At 31.4% G+C, this 21,282-nt stretch overlaps 1 protein-coding gene across 1 annotated transcript; it reads left to right on the plus strand.

Moving 5' to 3' along the window:
• The first annotated feature begins 128 nt into the window (after positions 1–128).
• Pgant5 (polypeptide N-acetylgalactosaminyltransferase 5) lies at positions 129–21,282 on the plus strand. Its single transcript, XM_068761571.1, has 13 exons — positions 129–216; positions 473–713; positions 2,044–2,254; positions 3,041–3,170; positions 3,366–3,532; positions 4,345–4,509; positions 4,902–5,055; positions 8,686–8,863; positions 9,794–9,974; positions 14,768–14,907; positions 16,378–16,611; positions 18,732–18,918; positions 19,731–21,282. Exons 2-12 carry the CDS (start codon positions 561–563, stop codon positions 18,900–18,902), a joined length of 1,884 nt encoding a protein of 627 aa, XP_068617672.1. The 5' UTR covers positions 129–216; positions 473–560; the 3' UTR covers positions 18,903–18,918; positions 19,731–21,282.

Here is a 21,282-nt window from a genome sequence, read left to right on the forward strand (position 1 = left end):
TTTCGTAATTTTTATTAACATTTTATGATAACTAGGAAAGAGTTTTAAAACTTGTATCCAAAAATACAAGACACGGCATTCGAGATAGAAAGTTTGACGTATTGACGTATACCTGCGTATACGTTTAGCGATTGTCGACTTCGAACTTGTTTTAGATAGAATAAAATAGAAAATTTAATGATACACAAACAGTGAAACTTAAAAATAATAGTATAAGTAGGTACATTTATTTCTAAAAGAATTTCAGTTGCTTCTTATTTGAAGACATTTTTAAATATCACAGTTTAAATGCCTCATTAATTCCTAAACCTACTTATGTCTAATTGTGTTTAGCAAAAATTTAATGAAATTTTTACAAAGTTACTTCAATAACTCAAGCTGTTATAAATCTATAGCTGTGTGAATAAATTCTAAGTTAGCGATATGGAATATCTTTAAGCTGAGCTTGTTTTTTCACCTTTGTTTTTCGCAGGTCGGCGGTGAGTCAAATTGTCAATTGTGTCGAAACTGACATGTGGCACTGAAACTAAAAAAGTTTACTTTAATTTTCTTTAGATAAAATGTTTCGAAGTAAAATTAGAATACACACATGTCGCATCATATTATTAACATCGTTGGTATGGTTGCTGGTGGATGTAGCACTTTTAGCCATGTATTCTGATTGCTTTGGTGATGGTTGGGACTGTAAGAAGACAAATGAAGTTGCTGTAAAAGTAAGTTTGTTTTGAATATTTTGCTAGGTAGCATAAGCGTCTAAAATAAAAATGTTGTTAATTAACACCCAAATCAGAGAGGTACTACAATTATAAGGATTTCATTATTAAATATTAATCCATAAAACATTAATTTTAATATTTGACAGGAGTGGTTCATTGCATATTATAATTGGCAAAGTGGCATATTTAACATAATTTTTTTTTAATAATTACAAAAATTTTCTTTGTCATATTAATTTTAGGATTGGGAAGTATATCTTAAAAAAAAAGTAAGGAAGATGTAAAATAAACCGATAACTGCTAGGTTATACTTAATACTTAAGGCCAGGGTTGTCAAATCCTTTAACCATAATTTTAGATTTTTTGTCAATTTATTGTATTTATTTCTTTAGCTCACTTAAACCAGGACAAAATTTTTGCAGATATAACATCTATAAATCTTTATTTATTTGTATATAGCTTGAAAATGAGTAGAATTGTAAAATGTATTTTTAATTTTGACCTAAATCTGGCTTGGGAATCCCTTGAAATATTTATGGTTAAATAAATAAGTTTTTAGGTATTCATTTCCTACAAAATATATATTACACTTATTTTAAAAGGAATAAAAATAGTTAAAAATGTTATTTTTTTTCTTCACAAAAATAAGGAAAAGAAAGTGGAATAAGAAAGGAAAGTGTCATTGCCAACTTAAGGTCTAAATGTTTATTGTATTAATTAAGATAGTAGTGTGAAAAATATGTCTTCATTGTGTTCAAATGCTATTTTGATTTATTTGGATATCAAGCAGTGATAGGATGGATATACTTGTGTAAATTAATGTAGTTATTTTATTTTAAAAAAAATTTAGATGTTTACAGAATATACTATTTAACATCAGTCTATATGACTTGAGTTTTATTATTATTAGGTCTTGGCTAGTTGGTTCATGGGGTTTTTATCATTATTACTTATGAACAACAATACATTTTTATCATTAAAATAAAATTAACTAGATTTAGTAATATAAGTCAAATGTTTTATAGGCTCTTTGGTTGTAGGCCTCCTGATGATTATTATTTTTATTGCTGTGTTTTGCCTAAATCACCTAGTTTTTTTCCTGCAATGTCTGAGATTTCATTCTTTCGCCTTTTGTAAAATTGGAAAACCATTTTCCAGACATGACCTTTCCATTGCATTGCTGAATAGTTAATAAAACTCTGAATGATTTTTTGTGGTATAATGTTTTATGATAAATGGTTATCTATATACCTGGTTCTTAAATATTAAAAATTGTAATGTAAGATGAACTTTAGGGAAAAGAAATAAATGTAAGCTAAAATTTCAGAGTAAGGAAGAGTTCCGTGGTAAAAAAGCAGCAATAGCAGCAGCATTACAAAGTAATATAGAAGATGAGGATACTAATCTAGAGGAGAATGAAATAGAACAAGATATTGGAGATGATGGGTTAATGCTGCCACCATATCCAAGATCTCGGCTCAAGAGATGGGCTATTGTGCCTCCTGTGAGGCCCCACGATGACTCTCCTGGAGAAATGGGTATGTGCAGTAACATATGACACTCTGGTCTTTCTCATTATCTAAAAAACAAAAATAAAGTGAAATACATTATATTAATTAAAATATGATATATATGAAACAAAAAGTTGATACTTGTTTACCTGTATAATTATATAGTATTTTCATACTTACTACCAATATATGCTTAATATGAATATTTATTAAATTTAGTTGATATTTAGATGCTTTGTGGGTAATTCGCCACTTAGTGGACTATTGACATAGTTATGGCCAGTCATATGACCAGTCAAAGAGGCGATTTTTGGGAAAGGCTATGTTTTGCAGTAGGCGTCTGTCGGCTGGTATGATGGTGATGATTGATAATGATGTCTGTGAATTATTAGTAGAATATTATAAGTACTTTGTATCATAAGTTATCTGTAATTCACAACCATTTATGCCTGCTATTGGTTGAAACTGTCCACTTTATTTCTACCTGTTAACCAAGTCTATTCAACAATTGTCTGAAAGAGGGAAGCATTTTATGGTAAGACTGCATTTTGTACTTAATATTTTTGCCTGTTACAAGTGATTTCTTTTTCGTCTTTTTGATGTACCATAAATGGTTTAATAAATGAATATTCAGTATAGTTTTAAATAAAAATCTTTTTTGTCTGTTTGCTACTTCATAATTTATATATTTTTTGTTTAATTTTTTAGACTTTATATTTTGCTTTTATAACCGTAATTTGTAAGCATGTAATTTCCATTTTAAGTTTAATATTTTATACAATACACACACTATATCAATGTTTTAAATTTCAGGTAAAGCTGTCAACATTCCAATAGAACAAGAAAAACTTATGTTAGACAAATTTCAAGAAAACCAGTTTAACTTGTTAGCCAGTGATATGATATCATTAAATAGATCACTTACAGACGTTAGGTTTGAAAAGTAAGAAAATCAATTAATTGAAATATTGCCTGTGACTTGTGACAATGACAAAGAATATAATTATTTATAGAAGTGTTTACACATTTTAAAGTTTTTTTGTATTTTAAGGATTTTTTATAATCTCACCTTTTTACTTGTATTCTCTTTTCGTTTTTAGAGAAAAATATATTTTCTTATTAAAACTCTTATCAACAGATGTAAAAACAAACCATATCCAAATCTACTCCCAACGACCAGTGTCGTGATTGTCTTCCACAATGAAGCCTGGACAACCCTTATTCGAACTATTTGGAGCACAATCAATAGATCACCCCGTCCACTGCTTAAGGAGATTATATTGGTGGATGATGCAAGTGAAAAAGGTACGTTACCACATATTTAAAAAAAAAAGTGTTTCTGTTTGTATATAGTATTTGAATATTTCTTAATCTGTTGAGATAGGATTTATTTTTCATAAAATATTTTGCATGTCATTTTATCTACTACAGGTAATTAAAAAAAAGTTTTTCTTAAAGCATATTCAGTTGTTGCAGAATTTAAGATTATTATATTATTTCTGAACACCTGTCATTCTATACTTGTTTCTTGTATAATCATTGTAACTATGAGATGTTGATCATCGTCATCATTTCAGTTTTAGAACATCCAGTACTCGACATAACCTTCCACATAGGTTTCCAATAGGCATCCATTTCAATGCGATCGTAAGCGGCCTCCATCCAACGACGCAGATGTTGATAGATTGATCTAGTTATGATATATTTATAATGTGGCTAATTGCATAAAATCAAATAAAAGCCACATATTGTTACATAGAAATTAAAATAGCGGACAGAAATAATACTTATTAAAAATAGTGTTATGTTTCATACATTATTTGATCAATAATTACGTTAATGTTAATAATATTTATACAACTGTACTTTATGTATACTTTTCAATTATAGTCCACTGTATAGAATGTCAACAATCTGCTATGAATAATTGTTTTTATAACACCTGTAAATAGCCTTGTATTTTTAAGATATAACTAAATATTTTATGTCGTAAATAGGGACACGATTTAATAAATCACCGACTCATTTTTTTAAGTTTTATGTATAAAAAAGACTTAACAGTTTTAACTAACTTTTCTACATTGACATATACGATAACATGGATTTTATTGATTTAGAACATTTGGGAAAAAAACTAGAGGATTACATAAAAACACTACCAGTTCCGACGCGTTTGTTCCGAACGGAAAATCGTTCGGGCTTGATAAGGGCGAGACTATTGGGCGCTAAACATGTGCAAGGAGATGTTATTACATTCTTAGATGCACATTGTGAATGCACAGGTTTGTTTGATACTTAATTATCAATGTTTATATTTATTCTTCATATGTTAAGGCAAATTTAATAGACTTTTATACGTAATTGAGGGCTAAAGACAGAAAAAATATTTAGGCTGTGTCCGGGTTTAATTTTGATGTGTACTAACATAATTTTTTATTTACATTTTGACAAATGGTATTACTAAAAAAAAAACTCGTATGTGACACATTGCAACAGGAATAACATATCTTGCTTTTAAAAGTTTGCTCATATGCTATTCCACTAAGTGAGTAAATGATTAATGTGTTATTTTTAAAGCTAATATTTTTTTCAAAAACTTAGACTGCTTTTTTTACATATTTTTTTAAAATTTTTTACCACATATGAAATATACATTTGTTTGTTGCTAATGCAGAAGGCTGGCTCGAACCATTATTAGCTCGAATAGTAGAAGACAGAACAACCGTAGTTTGTCCCATAATAGACGTAATATCTGACACAACCTTCGAGTATATCCAGGCATCAGACATGACATGGGGTGGATTCAATTGGAAACTTAACTTTAGATGGTATGTATAAGTTTCTCTTTGTATTGAACTGTTGGTTACAGCAAAATAGAACAGGAAGTACCAGTGCATATGCAATTAGATAGCTTAGGAAAAAACTATACCACTTATCCACTATTTCCTTTATAAACTGTAATACATTTGTTTACGGAATTCATGTTAGATAAGTTTTTATCATTATTCATTGTTCACTTGTAGCCTAGTCATACATTGTTTTTGTTACCATGCAGTTTATATGCAAAGAAAACGCATATATTTCCTAAAATAAATTAATTTTTGTAATCAATTTCAAATTAATTTGGCAAACCTAATTTACTACTAATATTTATGAAGCTACAAAAGAATAAAATTAAAAGGCAATGTTTATATGGTAATCGCAAAAACAAAATATTGAATATTTGGTTATGTTTGAACATATAATAATATAACACAGCTTTTTGACAGAAAGAACCTGCTGAACTTGTTCATATAAGTTCAGTCACTGATTTGTTTTTCATTAAGGTTATTAATTTATATTAGGGCTAAATATCAGACACACTTGAAAATTTCTTTATCATACAATTCATGCTTTTTGTTTTAATATTTTTTTTTCTGATTAAATATTACGACAGATATTATTTCCAGAGATAGCTTTTCTTAATTTCTACAAATGTTGAATGTTAAAATTGATAAAGATACTTATTTAATATTGTTTATTGTATACGCTGGGATACATTTAAATAGTTTCATAATAATATACAAAACAGTACAAAAAAGTACAATGGGCGGTGTTATCACACAAAGCAGTCTTTTACAGACAACCATAATATGGAAAAGGTAGAAGTATAAATAATGGGTAGTTAAAGTGTACAAAACATCTATATATATATATATATATATATATATATATATATATATATATATATGTATGTATATATATATATGTATGTATATATATATATGTATATATATTCAAACATACATACATATGTATATAACATACATACTTATAATAAATAACTTATAATACATATTATAAACAACGGTAACAAATAAATTTTCAATTTAAAAATAAGGGTTGATCGTAGAGGGGTGAAAATTTAGGGTTGTATGTATTTTTGTATGTTGTATCATAAAAAAATAAAAACAAAAAATTTCGTTAAAAAAATAAAAAAAAATTTTTTAAGGGTGAACAACCCTTATCACTTAGGGGTATGAAAAATAGTAGTAGTAGCCGATTCTCAGACCTACTAAATACGCATACAAAATTTGGTAAAAATCGGTCAAGCCGTTTCAGAGGAGTTCAAGTTCGAACACCGTGACACGAGAATTTTATATATTAGATTGTGAGTGGACATCCTACTCTGCGCTTGCCGGACCTTGGTCTCGACACCAGAAGGTCCCAACGGCAATTAGTTCTGTAAGCTATGTGATCTGCTTACTGCCACTTATACTTGTCAATTCGTTGGGCTATGTCGGTTATTTTTGTTCGTCTACGAATGTCCTCATTCCTCATTCGACCTCGTAGAGAAATCCCTGTGAGGTTGGCGATGAAGCCCACCGTGGAAGAATCACATTACAATTAGTGCCATTAGATAATTTAACAAAAACACTATATTTAAAATCTGTCTCACACAAGCAGATGAAGTTAAGGTAAATTGCATCCCGAGATTTTTTCATAACAAGTGTTTTCCATATTAAACTAACACTTGAATTTTAGGTGAATATGGGTTAGAATACCCGATCTGTGATAATAATACTTTTTACTTCACAACAAATGTATGTCGAACAACTTGATGACTAATAGTATGTATATTAATTCGTACGTTTTAATTACCGTGACTTATTAAATCTTATTTGAAACAGATATTAAATATAACAGTTTAAGAGACTTATAGCTAGTTGTAGAAAAATCAATAAAACTAAAAGAATAAAAGCATTATTGGCTTGTAAAGGTTACCGGCAAACGATCACAGCTCGACGTTTCAAGGTTGGTCATTGTTAAAGTAATCTGTTTTGGTTACATAATTATACTTCATTGTTCACGTTTTCTCGGCGAAAAAAAATTATACTTTCATTTAAGAAGAATCAATCATTAGAAAAGTATTTCTCACTTAATAAAATTGTTACTACATAAACTTGTTATAACATCACATACATTTTATGCTATTACCGTGAATAGCGTCATTAAATAAATCGTGATGTATGAATAAACTTTAAAATAGTCTTTAAAAGTTGTTAAAACGCCCCGCCTGTTTGAAGCTTCACTAAGAAGTTTCTAATTACTATACCATATTCGCGGGACTTATTTAGTATGAGGAATACAACACAAAACACAACTTGACACATTTTTAATAATAATAAGTTAAGGGTACGTGTTATCTGTTTGCCCGGTACGAATATGATCTTTTGCTTTTATGTTTTGTATAATGTAATAATTATTGATATTAATTAATAATTATTCTTGAATTGATACTTATTTAATGTATGAATACTGTTTGTCAAAAAAATATTGCCGCCAACAAAGAAATTGTGATGACACGTTTCGTCAACGAAAAAAATGTACAACTTATAAAAAAGAAGCTGAATTTAATCTTTAAATGTTTTTACAGTAGTTGACGACCTCTAATCTCATCTCTTTCTTTCACAAGCTTACAAAAATATTTAAAGAGCTGTATATGTAACCAAAGTACAAATAAAAATTTCGAAATGTGAATCAGACCATTCTCTTCGATGGTCCATTATAATCTTATTAGATACGGTGACATCACTATCATAAGTTGTGCAAAACATCTGATTTGAATAAAATAAAGAACAGCATAAGTAAATGAAATGTTTATTTAACATTTATAGGTGTTTAAATATAGATAAATTTATCTGATAAGAATGATAAAGCTCCATGAAATTGCTTTGTTGTTTAGATATAACGGAATATTTTGAACCTTACTTTTTACGTGACACACATGCCGATAACTTTGCGTTTTATAATTTTAAATTTCAAAATAGCTGGAAACTATACTGTTAAAAATTATTGGCCTTTTACAGTCACTTCACTTTGACACATTGGGATTGTTTTAATTTACTCTGTGGTTTGTTTTGAAAAACTTAAGTTTTGTTTAGTTAAATCTTCCGAAATATTTATTGTTTTCTTACCAGAAGAACCCAAGCCGTTCTCGAGTTTTTCCGCTTAATTTTGCGACTTACTTTTATTTACATAGAACTAGCTACTGGCCGCCCGCTTTACGTGGCCCGCACTACCTTTTGTTAGTATGATTTCATAATAATCCATTTTTGGTAATTTTTAAGATACCAAAATGTATTGCGGTCAAGTTTTTATACCTATAAGAGCCATAGTTATAAAATACGCGTTATAGTAAATGCCACATCTACCCACTTGCGTGTGAAATTTTGTAAAATCTCATCTCTACGGCTCATTACTCGATGAAAGAAATATTCCTACTAAATTTTAAGCAACATTGATCGAAATTTCTTTGATGAGTTATAGGTGTAAAAGGGGTGAATATAGCCTGCAAGCTTTAATGATAAACATCTATACAATCAACCTGTATGAAATATCACTGTAAAATATCTTACATTAATTTATTTTTTCTGTTTGAACGCCACCAATAACTTCTGATTTTTATTACGTCCTAGGTACCGGGTACCAGAACGAGAGATGTCGCGACGCGGTGGTGACCGCACCGCACCTTTACGCACTCCCACAATGGCAGGTGGTTTATTCGCTATCGATCGTGAATACTTCTACAAAATCGGCTCCTACGACGAGGGCATGGACATCTGGGGCGGAGAGAACCTAGAAATGAGTTTCCGGGTATCGTATGCATTGTAACTTATTATCAAACCATTTAATGATATTTTGAAGACTTGATAATTTATAGACATTTGATACAATTGGATATACCCTATGATACAAAATTTTAATCAGACGTCATATCTTAATTTGATTTTTAGTATGTAAATTCAATCGGATATACGTTTATTATTCAACCAAAATATTAATCTGTAATAAGACATAAGTTATGAACAGAGATATTTAATTAATTTCTTTATTAGAAAATTAGATAGAAACAGTGATGAACGTGACGAATATATTGATGGTAAATGATGACTTTAAGACATCGAGATTTATATGCAAAATAAAAATGTTTATTTAACGTATCGATTGTGACTGTAGGAGGGTTAAAACTTTTTTTTCTTAGTGGTCCAGGTGGAATACCAAGTAAAAATGTAATCCAATGTAGACCACATTGGCGTGGCAAAAAAATGGTGATCCACAATTTCGTTCCACGAAAATGTATCTGCTTTCGATAATGAACAACTAAAATGTTGGCTGAACTTCAAAGTAGGCAGATTTTGAAGAAGTTCAGCGACTGTTACTTGTAAAAACTAGCATATTCAGTCTATGTCAAGACTTGCAAAACGCTACCATCAGCGCAATTTTTCATAGATCTAATCTTATGTTTGTCAAGTTTTAAAAGTATGGCAGAAATATAGCTGTAGAGAGTACACCGGAACCGTCTGAATTTGAAAAATGTTCTATGAGAAAAAATGTTGAAAAAATGTTTCGAATTTATCTGTAAGAAGTAGTCACAGAAAGTATTGATAATTTTTTTTTCTAAGTCAATTTAAAACGATCTGGTAAAAACCTGCTGAATTTTTAATGTGAAAAAAGTCTGGCAACTTCTGTGTTTGAGGGTAATGATGGGCTGTATTGTGCCCTAACGTGTGGTGTGGGTATAAGGTGTGGCAGTGCGGAGGTCGGCTGGAGATTGTGCCGTGTTCCCACGTTGGCCACGTGTTCCGCGACAAGTCGCCGTACTCGTTCCCCGGCGGCGTTCAGAATGTCGTGCTGCACAACGCGGCCCGGGTTGCCGAAGTCTGGATGGACGAGTGGGGAGAGTTCTATTACGCCATGAACCCAGGTTCGAAACTTGGACTCTTGCGTGCCTTGACCGCCTACATTTTGTTTTTGTTTCCACACGCGAAATTAATCGTAACAATATTATCATTATTATATCATATTCAGTTTATATGTCATATTAGTTTCACTTCGAAACAGCTTCTCGCTAAAATACTGCATTGTCTAGAGAAGAAAGTCTTGGAGCAGCGCTTATTGCCGGTTATGACATATATTTAAGACGTGCTCGTGGGTCTAAGAACGCTCATTGTCACCCAAAGAGCAATGGATAGGGTTATGAAAGGAGCTTCGCTTTGACACCTTAACAGAAATGGCGGCCAGTTGGGACCGAAAGTTTCTCGAGTGGCGATTACGAACTGCTAGATGCGACGTGGCTAGACCCTCTCTAGATGGAGTCACGACTCAATCAAGTACGCGGGATGTCGCTGGATACGGGCAGTGCTACACCAGTGATTGTGGCGATCTTAGAGGGATGAAGTTGATGATGATGAGTAGTTTTGCTTCCATTTTTAATATTTGTTTTGATACTTTCCCAATATATTCTACTTTTGAATGAACTATGTTAATCGTATTCAAATTTTTATGATGTTAACTGAATATTTGATCGTAACACGAGATTTATAAGAGTAAGCGGTGGTATATATTTTAAAGATCGTATAAGCAAAATGACGGTGGTCTATGGTACTCTGATAAAGTATTGTTGTGGCTTGGGATAACATGAAAGTAATGCGGTCGTTTTGTGAACATGTCATTAACATTTGAGGTGACGTCAAGCTTTTTAACATCAGGTAATCGGCATTGCGGCTGCATATTGTTTTATTACTTGCATGCTAATTCCGCTATTTTTCTTTTTTGTGTTTTTTTTTCTTCATTTAATAATTTATAACTTTTATACTTGTATTTTTACAGGATTTCATATTTTCACAAGGCAATTATGTTTTTCCTTTTTTTATCTTTTTACTATTACACTTTTTCTTGTTTTATTTTTTTAAATTCTCAGGCTTCTTCGTAATGCAGAAGCAATGAAGTGTTTTCGATAATTATTTTAATTCCTTAAGGATAATTTATAAATTATTTCGTATCCACAGCAATTCTTATCGCGTAAAGAGCTGTGGCAAATAAGCTTGAATATTAACACGTTAAGTTGAAATTTAAAACTAAAATTAACTTGTTTTTTTATTTATTTTTATTATATATATGTTTATGTGCAGTTCCATGAATAATAAATAGTTTTTTTTTTTAAAAAAATCGAAGTTTAAAAGATAATTTAGAGAAAACGTTTTCTTCGGAAAGAATAATAGATGTTTATAAGATTATAGAAAAGAAAATTATATTACTAAAACACCATTATAGTGTTGCAAACATTAAAAAAATAACTTTGCCACAGCTCTACTCATCATGGCTTAATAGAATTTAAATGAATAACATAATTGTTTTATTGTCAATCCGACTTATCGACGACGCCACTGTTCAACTAACGCCTACCTAACCTTAATTAACGTATTGATGTCTTAAACTATAACATTTCTTTGTAGCAATATGGCTATAGAAACTTATATAAAAATGAATATATATAAACTATAACATAAACTGATAAAATGTTCGCATAATCATATTGCATACAAAATGAAGGTATTTAGAAAATAACAATATGTTTATATGTCATAATTTTACTGTGTTTGTTTAACCTATTTTAATCATTTAGCTTCTGACGATATTGAGCAGCTAACAATGCCTTGCGTCATCATTAAACATCACCGGTGTATTGTTCCACTTAAACGTAATAAACATTAAGATGATACATTTGAGATTTTAACCGATTCTTCAAGGTATCTAATCGCTTACACGACCGTGAAGCACGTCAAGTTATAATTTCACATAAACTTAGATCGCTTTAAATGTGAGGTTTTCATAGATACAATTTGTAACATATATTTACCCCCAAACTTTTTTACACACAATTTTTTTTTTCTGGCAAAAACTCTTAATTTTTTTAATTTTACATAGAGCGTGCTTTAAAATTTCAACGTAATTAATTTTTATGTTGTAGCCTTTTTAAAATTTTTATGCCGCCCTATTTAACATACATAATTTTAATATTGCCAACTAGTAATGAAATAGCCCGTGTATGGACTGCGAGACCTACTTTGAGAAACACTAGTGTAGATGGATACCACGAATTATATAAGCCAGTTGATAAATCAAAAAAACAGCAGCTAACAGCAGCCTTTTTAACACAAATCCAAAGCAAAAAGCTATGCTAGATGTATGACATATCTACTGTTGTGTACGCTTGTCAAGTAGCGATGGATAGCTGCCAAAATTTATTTTTAATCCTAATTTAAATATTTACTGTGCACTAAAAAAAATACATTGCGATCGATAGGATTGACATGTATAAAACTTCATCCTAAAATTAAAGAGTACAAAAACCTTATCATAAGTCACATTATTATTTTAGAATTTTCTAAGGAACGTATCTACGTTTAAAAAAAAGTTGGGTGTATTTACAGACTGTCCTTCAATTTACTTTGTCTGCCTTAGGTCTCGGTGGTAACTAGTTTAACTAAAAATAGAAACAAACGTAAATTTAACCTAAAACTTGACTGATGTCGCGTTATATCACCTATTGGAGACGTATTTAGACCAGCTTGGCCCGGTTAACTTACCTAAAGACACTAGGACGATTGTCTTTATAAAACTATTGATTTTGGTTCTATAATAACAAATATTGTAGCTTGTTATATCAATATTGAGATATGTTTCATAAAACTCGATATAGTCAACTGGGCTTTTCGCGGGGTATGTTTAAAGTGCATTTGAACGTAGGTGTATTATATTGCATATTATTAGATACCTTGTTGAATAAATTTGAATAAAATTGACTTAATTTTTTTGATGATAAACCGGTGAATGTTTTTGCATAACATGGTCGAGGTAATGGGATTTACGTAACTCGCAACGTCGACGTTAGCCCGGTTTATAGGACATCGGACTTGAACGTGACAGCTGTTTTTGAATTATTCAAGCACATACATTGTATGTATTATTTGAACAGTCGTTTTAACAATTATGAATGCTAACAATTTGGGCTAATAAACGAAGGGTTGAGACAACTTTAAATTTTATTATTCTTAGCTATGTTTTGTTACATATTAACCGTCATCACTCGTCCTTTAATTTGATTACACATATCTATAGTTGTGGTAATTGAATTTGAAATTATAATAATTGGATTTTTTACTATAATATTTTGTCATGTGTTAATATTATCAGTATGAAGGACACATTCATTTTACTGTCTGTTAGTTTTATTTTTTATTTTATGGGTAGTTGTACTTTGGGTTTTGTAACCAACATATACAATAAATTATTAAAAATGTTTTTAGAATAAAAGGATTAATATCTATACATACTAAAATTATATAGGTAACCCTCAACACACAGGTCGACATGCGGATGTGTCTATAGCCCACGTTCGTACATACAGGTCGACGTGCGGATGTCGTCTACAAGCGACGTCCGTAAACGTGTCGCGGGTATGTCGTGTATAGGCGACGATCATACTGAAAGGGGTAAAATGCCAATTAGGCAGTAGTGAGTCCGTTCAAAAAAAAAAATTAAATCGTGGCTAACGCGTGCGTTGCGAGTGACGTGGATGGGCGGGGCAGGTGTGGATGTGCGGCGGGTCGCTCGAGATCGCGCCGTGCTCTCACGTTGGCCACGTGTTCCGCAAGACCACGCCGTACACGTTCCCCGGCGGCACGGGCCGCGTGGTCAACCACAACAACGCCCGCCTCGCCGAGGTGTGGCTCGACGACTGGAAGCATTTCTACTACAATATCAATCCAGGTCCATCCGCGCACCTTGCTTCTAAATTTGATTTTTCTGCTTCAAATTATTTTGGCTGTTTTACTTCTGATTTTTATATAACAAGACAGCATGCTGGTTTCAAGTGTTTTAAATCTAACACATGAATAAGTTATAAAGTATAACATCTTTGTTAAATTTTATCATCTCTTATCTTAAATTTTTGTTATTATTTATAGTCACGTCAATTATTTACATAAATAGACATTAAAACTGCTGCTGATTCTCAGTTTTCTTTTGTAGTTTTTTTTTTTAATTAAGTGGCTTCTTAATTATTTTGTTTAAAAACTTATGAAATTACAACTCTATTATTTTAACAGACATTACGTATGAAAAGTTTTGAGGCCATGTTTTATTTACCGGATTGTACATATAAAACATCTCGCTTGCTGCCTCTAAGAGCAAAGGTGTAAAATGATAGTAAATTTTGCAGTAATAAGTTGAGAGGAAAATAATTATTACTTTTTTTTCTTTTAATCACACCAGTTTCTGCTATTTTTTATTACAACGTAATATGCATTTTGCATTTAAAATTATTTACACAGTTGACATTAAATTCGTGTTTAGACAAATGGTAATATTTAATATGTATACCTTTATAATTATGATAATTAATCCAATTTATGTTTATTAATGTATGTAGCTTGCGTTTGGCATGGTTTTATTACCTTAGTGGTCAATGCAAAAAAAATGCATGTAATAAAATCATTATTTTTTACCAAGTTTCTATACTCGTTTTTATTACTATTAAAAATTCTCTTAATGTCAGATATTATTTCTTAGACTTTATTTTAGAAGCATAATAATACGATAAAAGGAATTAATTTAGTTGCTATCGAAAGGCATGCAATAAAGATTCGCAGTATAATTATCTGTTTCGATTAAGTAGTATTTATTTTCCTTACAATATCATGTTATTTCGAGTAGGCGCATTGAACGTGCCTGTCGGTGACGTCACCGAGCGCAAGGCGTTAAGACAAAGGCTCAAATGCAAGAGCTTTAGATGGTACTTGGAGAACATCTATCCGGAGAGTCAAATGCCTCTGGACTACTATTTCCTGGGAGAGGTGAGTGATTGTTATTTTCACTTTTTTGTCATGTTATCTATACTTTATTCACTGGGCAGAGTTAATACCAGAAAATGCACTACATATTTCATTACTTGAGCATAATTTTAAGTCTATATTATAAGTGCGGTTGGTATAGATTAAATATGGGTTTAAATACCATATCATTTCATTTACTGAATCACGATGACAAAATTTGCAAATGGCTTTTTGAAATTTGTATTAAACATGTAGAGGTCGTATAACTGAAAGCAGCGATTAAAAATTTTATTATTAATGGAAATCAACTGAAAACTATTTAGGTAACAATGAATAAAAAATCATGTTTTTATTTAAATCATTTAGGTAAAAACAATAATGTTTCTTATTTCTTTTCATCTGTTCCGCTTTGCAAATACAATTTTAAAAGGTAAATTGTTATTTGTGCACCTTTTAAAAAGTTCCCATGTAAACGCACCCTTAAATTTCTATACAGTTGTTGATGCCCACACAAATACACTTATTAATACGTGCGGTAGGAGAGCGGTATATTATTCCACGAATATAGCTGTAGTGACATTAAAATAAATCAAATATCAAAAAAAAATAATAAATTTAAATTGCCTCTTAAAAGTCACCGAAGCTGGTTTACATTCCGTACCGGATTTACGAGAGACGCTATCAGATTTATGGTAAAGTCGGTATGGTAATTAACCACGTTCTGGCCTTGACCCAATTATTTATTATCCAATATTTTTTTTTTGGAAATGAATCTGTTTTGTTGTAGTCGATATATTATTACCTATACACAAATAATATGTATTAAATTTGTTAACTTCGAAAAAATGTGAAAATTTTATTAAGATTCATTATAAATATGTCATAGCAGAAAATTGTTTTAAGATTAAAATGTTATGGCTTGTTATATATTTATGAATACACCCAACTCTTTTTACACGAGTTTTCAACAACGCGGCTCACCATTAAGCATAATCACGAATGTCAATTTTTTTATAATTTCAATTTTGATAATGACAACTAAATACAATTGAGAGAATACCTTAACGCCTAGTTTTAGTTATGAAATACGCCGAATAGTTTTTTGTACTTTTATATTTTGTACTTATGGATTGAATTTTCATTTTCATCCAGTACATTAACTTAATTTTTTTTATAATAAAAATGAATTCGTTTTATAAATATTTATGTAATATGGATTGCATTATTAAAATTGTCTGCAAATTAATGATACGAATAAATGTATTTTACAAGATTTTTTATATGCTTTTTCGACTAAAGTATGTATCGTATAAAAAAAGAGCTGGGTTTATACTAAGTGGAAAGAATGCTTCGATAATATTGCTAGAAGTTTTACAGTTAAACTGTGCAGGTCATCGACTGTATACATCGATGTAATAGCGTGACCTGTTGAACTTTTTCGTAGCGGTCACAATTGAGCAATAACGAAAGAATTTTTCATCTCTTCTTTAGATCCGTAACGCGGAGACGTCAAATTGCCTTGACACGATGGGCGGGAAAGCAGGTCAGCCGTTGGGAATGGGTTACTGCCACGGTATGGGTGGCAATCAAGTATTTGCATATACTAAACGCAAACAAATAATGTCTGACGATAACTGCCTTGACGCGGCGCATCCACGGGGGCCTGTGAAGCTAATTCGGTGTCACGGTATGCGAGGAAACCAAGAATGGACATATGATACCAAGGTGGGCTATATTTATTACTAAAACAGATGATTTTTACAGTTTATTTTGTTATATAACAGGTGATTGGGTATAAATCTTTAAAGGATTAAATGTATTGTGTTTTATCAACAAACAGCTTTAACATCCATTTCCAATCAACCGTTATGAAGTGATTACTCTGAAATACTTACATAATAACTTGTTTTTTCTAGATAGTAAAAAATATTTTTTTATACGAGTATGTAGTAATCGAAATTTTAAAAAGGCTTTTTTTTACTATTTTGTTATTTATTACTTCTTAAAAATTTTAGGTAGGGTGTATTTAACCTTAATTGACAGCAAATAAGCTATGCATTCACACCGATAACCAATCACCCTAAGTAGTGCAGTATATGTATATAGAGAGCATACAGAACAGAAAGTTTTTCTTGCTCGAGATATCCGTTGAAGTGAAAAATGGATGGATTAGCTGATCCAGCGTTACTTTCATTTGGATTTTAAAGAAAACTTTGTCTTGCAACGTAGTTCACTTTGTTTTTTAGTTATTTCGATTTCCTTAATACCTTTAAAACCAGGTTGCTCAAAAAAGTATTAAGATTTATATTTGTTTTGCAAAAGGGTTCTTAATTTAAGTATTTTGTGTGTAACTTTATGTTACTGTACTTTTTACGTAATTGTTAAAGAGATATACCGTTAGCCGTATAACTCCAACTCCTGCCTAAAGGTTTCTTCCATAGAAACAAAAGGATTGGTTAGAAGCCGCCTGGACCTGAATCCCGCGACTTTAGCAAGGTCGTCTGTCCAACTCCTAGGGTGGACGTCCTAACTGGCGTTTGCTGGTCCGTTCTCCACTCCAGAATCTTACGACCCAGAGGTCATGGGGCCTGACTTCTGTCACTCCAACTTGCCAATTCTCTGGGCTCATATTTACTTTCATCCTTCCAAAACAGATCCGTATAATTCATACTATATCTTGTGATTTATGTCTTAGTATTATCGTTTAATATTTAACTAATTTAATCATTTATCTTTCGCACCAACCATTTACTTTCTAATTGTATGATGAGGCCAGAAATTGTATGTATAAACTTTTAAAAGCGATTCGAAACAAAGCCAATAAAAGATTATCTATGCTTGATTATATTTTACAAAATAATCTCTGCTTAAGTGATTTCCTCCATTTGTTTTCGATGTTTATTTTATTCTGTAATAGAAAGTGTATAAAACAACTACTTTCTAGTGATGATAAATGATACGTCTCTTCAGTAATTTACGCCACATCAGACGGGCTCAATTCGAACTGTATTGATAATTAGGAACTATTGTTGTGCAACAAAAAGTTTGTCATTTAAACTTTATGGTACATAAAAGAGTAAAATTTAAGTATATGTCGTCATATAGGCCTCCCCCTAAGATATCTATGGGGGATATACCATAAGAACTTGGTACCCGGATCTGCGATCGGAATTTAGTATTATGGTACGCAGAGGACGCTGCTGAAACTTGCTTGTAAGCAACGGCAATTCCATATGATTGATGACATAGTTGTATAAGTTTCCGAGGAATCGAACCCGCGATCTACGATAGAAAGTTTCAGTCTACTACCGCTGAGCTGCCACTGCCCATTATGTGTAACTGCATTTTAATTAGTCATTAAATTCAATGTAGAATAACTCAAAGCATAGAATAAAATATATTGTGACATTGCATACATTACACACTATTACAATATTTTGCAGACTATATACGTACACATAAATAAGATAAATGAACATATATATCGTTTTCGAACTTAGTTTTATAAAACCTTATTAAATAAATTATCTAGACTGTAAGAGCTCTAGAGTTGTGCAACCTACATAGTAAAGTATTTAAAATAAACGCTTCGAGTATCTTGTCGAGTAAATTACACGCAATTACACTGCCGCTACTTACCAGGCTTAGTTTTCTCCTATTATTGATAGAAGAGTTGCGGTTTTCTATCGTAAAATTCATTTTATCTTTATTAAAGTATTCATTTATACAAATTTATGAATTTTTGGAATAGCTGATATCCATCAATTAACCCTTGTACGTTATTTGTACTTGTACGACAACATTCTGTATCCCATAAATATAATTCGGTGTATGCGTGTTTTCAGACGCGAACCATAAAACACACGAACACAGGTATGTGTCTGGACAAGCCGGACTCCTCTGACGTATGGAAGCCCGTGCTTAGAACATGCACTCGCTCCCGGGGCCAGCAGTGGCTCATGCAGGTGGACTTCAAGTGGCAGGCGCGCCACAACGCACGCAGCCCGCCTAGCTAGTCCACGCACTACTATTGTAAGTATAGTTGTTGAAAATTTCTAAATATAAAAATCTGCCGATGAATGCTATAAAGTGACCTATATAGTCGGTTTATGTAGTTGGGGGCCACGCCGCATCTACATTGTTGTGTTCGCTACTCGAGGCCCCAACGGCCATAGGTTGCACGAGCGATGTGCGCTGCCACTTCAAGCGAGCAATTATTCCAGCTATGTCGGTAACCTTGTTCGTCATCGAACTCACACCGAAGCTCATTGCATAGCCCTCTCCATTAAAAGCCTACAGCTTTGTAATAAAATTTTTAAAGTTAAGTCTAGAATCATTTTTTAGATTCGTAATCTGTAAAGAGAAACAGTATAATATCAAATATTCCAATGATTATAAGCAAGAAAAAAAGGACCTATATCCAGCGTCTTCCGACGACTGCTGGGCTGGCCAGTCTACGGTCTGTACTCTAGTACCCGAAAGCCCGATCGGCTATCAGTTCTGCGCGCTATGTGGCTTGCCCAGTGCCACTTCTTGCCAATTTCTCTGAGCTCTGTCTTTTATATACATATTGATTTACCAGCATAAAGTCGCAATTTAAAATACGTTATAGTGTTTAGTTTTTTAATGAAAATGTTTTTGATAATTTTGCATTGGCGGTCTTATAACGGGATGAAATATTTACACTATATTTTCACGGGTCACAATATCTAGCAGTGCAACATGTTAATTACATTTTTATGTGAACAATTAGATTTTAAAAAAATACTACGTTTAATAGCTGTAAAAATGTTGTATTATTAGTTTCTAATTCTTACTATATATTTAAATTTTTTATATTTCAGATCAACAACGATAGACCATAAAAGTCTTCCCCTGTCATTAGATATCAGATTTTATTACTTATTCCTATATCAGAAATATTATAATTAGATGTAACGACACACGAGGTCCTGTGAATTGTTGACAATACGAAGGTAGAGAATGAATGCTATTAGATTTTGTATCCATTCAAAGTTGCTCAAACTATTTCTCGATGTTGTGAAGTGAATTTGACCTTATTTTCAAGTTTGAAAGCGTATTCGTGTGGCTCTTTTATTCCATTTGACGCGTAATTTTTATTGCCAGAGAATGCTTAACTTAACAAATTATTAAAATAATTCCATTTGAATATTATCTGAGATTAGTAACTGGCAACACTCTAGGGAAGTAAATAATAGATTAATAAGAAATAACATGCCTATTATTTTTTTTATTTTTTTAGCACATACGTATTTTAGTTTACGTAAAAAGACATATTATATTTTATTAAACGAACTTAAAAATTACTCTACATCGCCATTGAGTGTTTGCCGTTGCAATATGATATTTTCAGGAAATACTCTATTCGTTGAACCCCCGATATTAATGAGAGATTATAAAAGAAAACTAACACCAGTATAAATATTAAAAATCACAACATATTTTCGTTTGCTTTAATCTTTTATTGTATTTAATTGCCCTGTATACTTCTAAGCCGTTTTAATTCAATTTTAATCTGTTATATATTCTTTGAGATTATATTTAAAGTTAATAATTAAAAAGCAATAGTAATACCAAGTGATAAGTAATGAACGGCAGTGTATCTCTAACCTGTTTTGGGTAATATAAGCCCAATATATCACCTTTTACTTGTTTATAATTAGCAATCATTGTACAGGGTCGTATATATTAAATAACCGTACAAGTGCCTGTCCATTCTTTAAGATTATATTCTTTGAATACGTACTGAGCATTTACAATGATAATTAACTACCCAATGAAACGTTTACGTAAAACCAATATAAAAATCTTTGTGATTTCAAGAATATCTGTTAACCTTTTTCTACAATTTATTTTTCATATTATTTTCTTTTTTATTTTATATATTGTGTAGGAAATTTACGGTGCTAATTCTGAATAAATTTGCTTCATATATTTAATATCTTCATTACTAAGGATCGGATATTCGAATCCATTGTTTGCCTAATTTATGTGCTAAGAAATCATGGAGTCGGTTTCAATGAGTGTAATAGATAAATTACCGAAAGCAACTATTTTCAGTATATATGTCCATTCAAACATGCAGATAATTTTAAAAAAAATCTTCTACACTTTAAACTTAAAAGATCGTATATACAAAATAAATCTGCGTATAATAATGAACTTTACATGCATTCGAATATCCGATATCTGGTCTTTATTATCAGCTAAGAGGAGAGGCACTCGCCCGTGCCATATTTATTGCCAGTCCGCCCTTTATTTGCCACATACTCTTATAGCTCTTATATTTAGCCTATGCCTATGTAAAGTATTACTTAATAATCTGTTGTGTAGCTTCGGAGATTTATACTATACTGCCAGTGATAGGTATGATGA

This window comes from Battus philenor, unplaced genomic scaffold (genome assembly GCF_028537555.1).
Source record: "Battus philenor isolate CCGP_79_NKW_IND1 unplaced genomic scaffold, ilBatPhil1.0.hap1 SCAF_15, whole genome shotgun sequence".
NCBI classification, from domain to species: Eukaryota; Metazoa; Arthropoda; class Insecta; order Lepidoptera; family Papilionidae; genus Battus; species Battus philenor.

Coding starts and splice junctions, on each gene's coding strand:
- Pgant5 (XM_068761571.1), top strand. CDS start 561: ATGTTTCGAAGTAAAATTAGAATACACACATGTCGCATCATATTATTA. Junction 3,533..4,344: donor GGATGATGCAAGTGAAAAAG/GTACGTTACCAC, acceptor TTATTGATTTAG/AACATTTGGGAAAAAAACTA. Junction 9,975..14,767: donor CTATTACGCCATGAACCCAG/GTTCGAAACTTG, acceptor TATTTCGAGTAG/GCGCATTGAACGTGCCTGTC.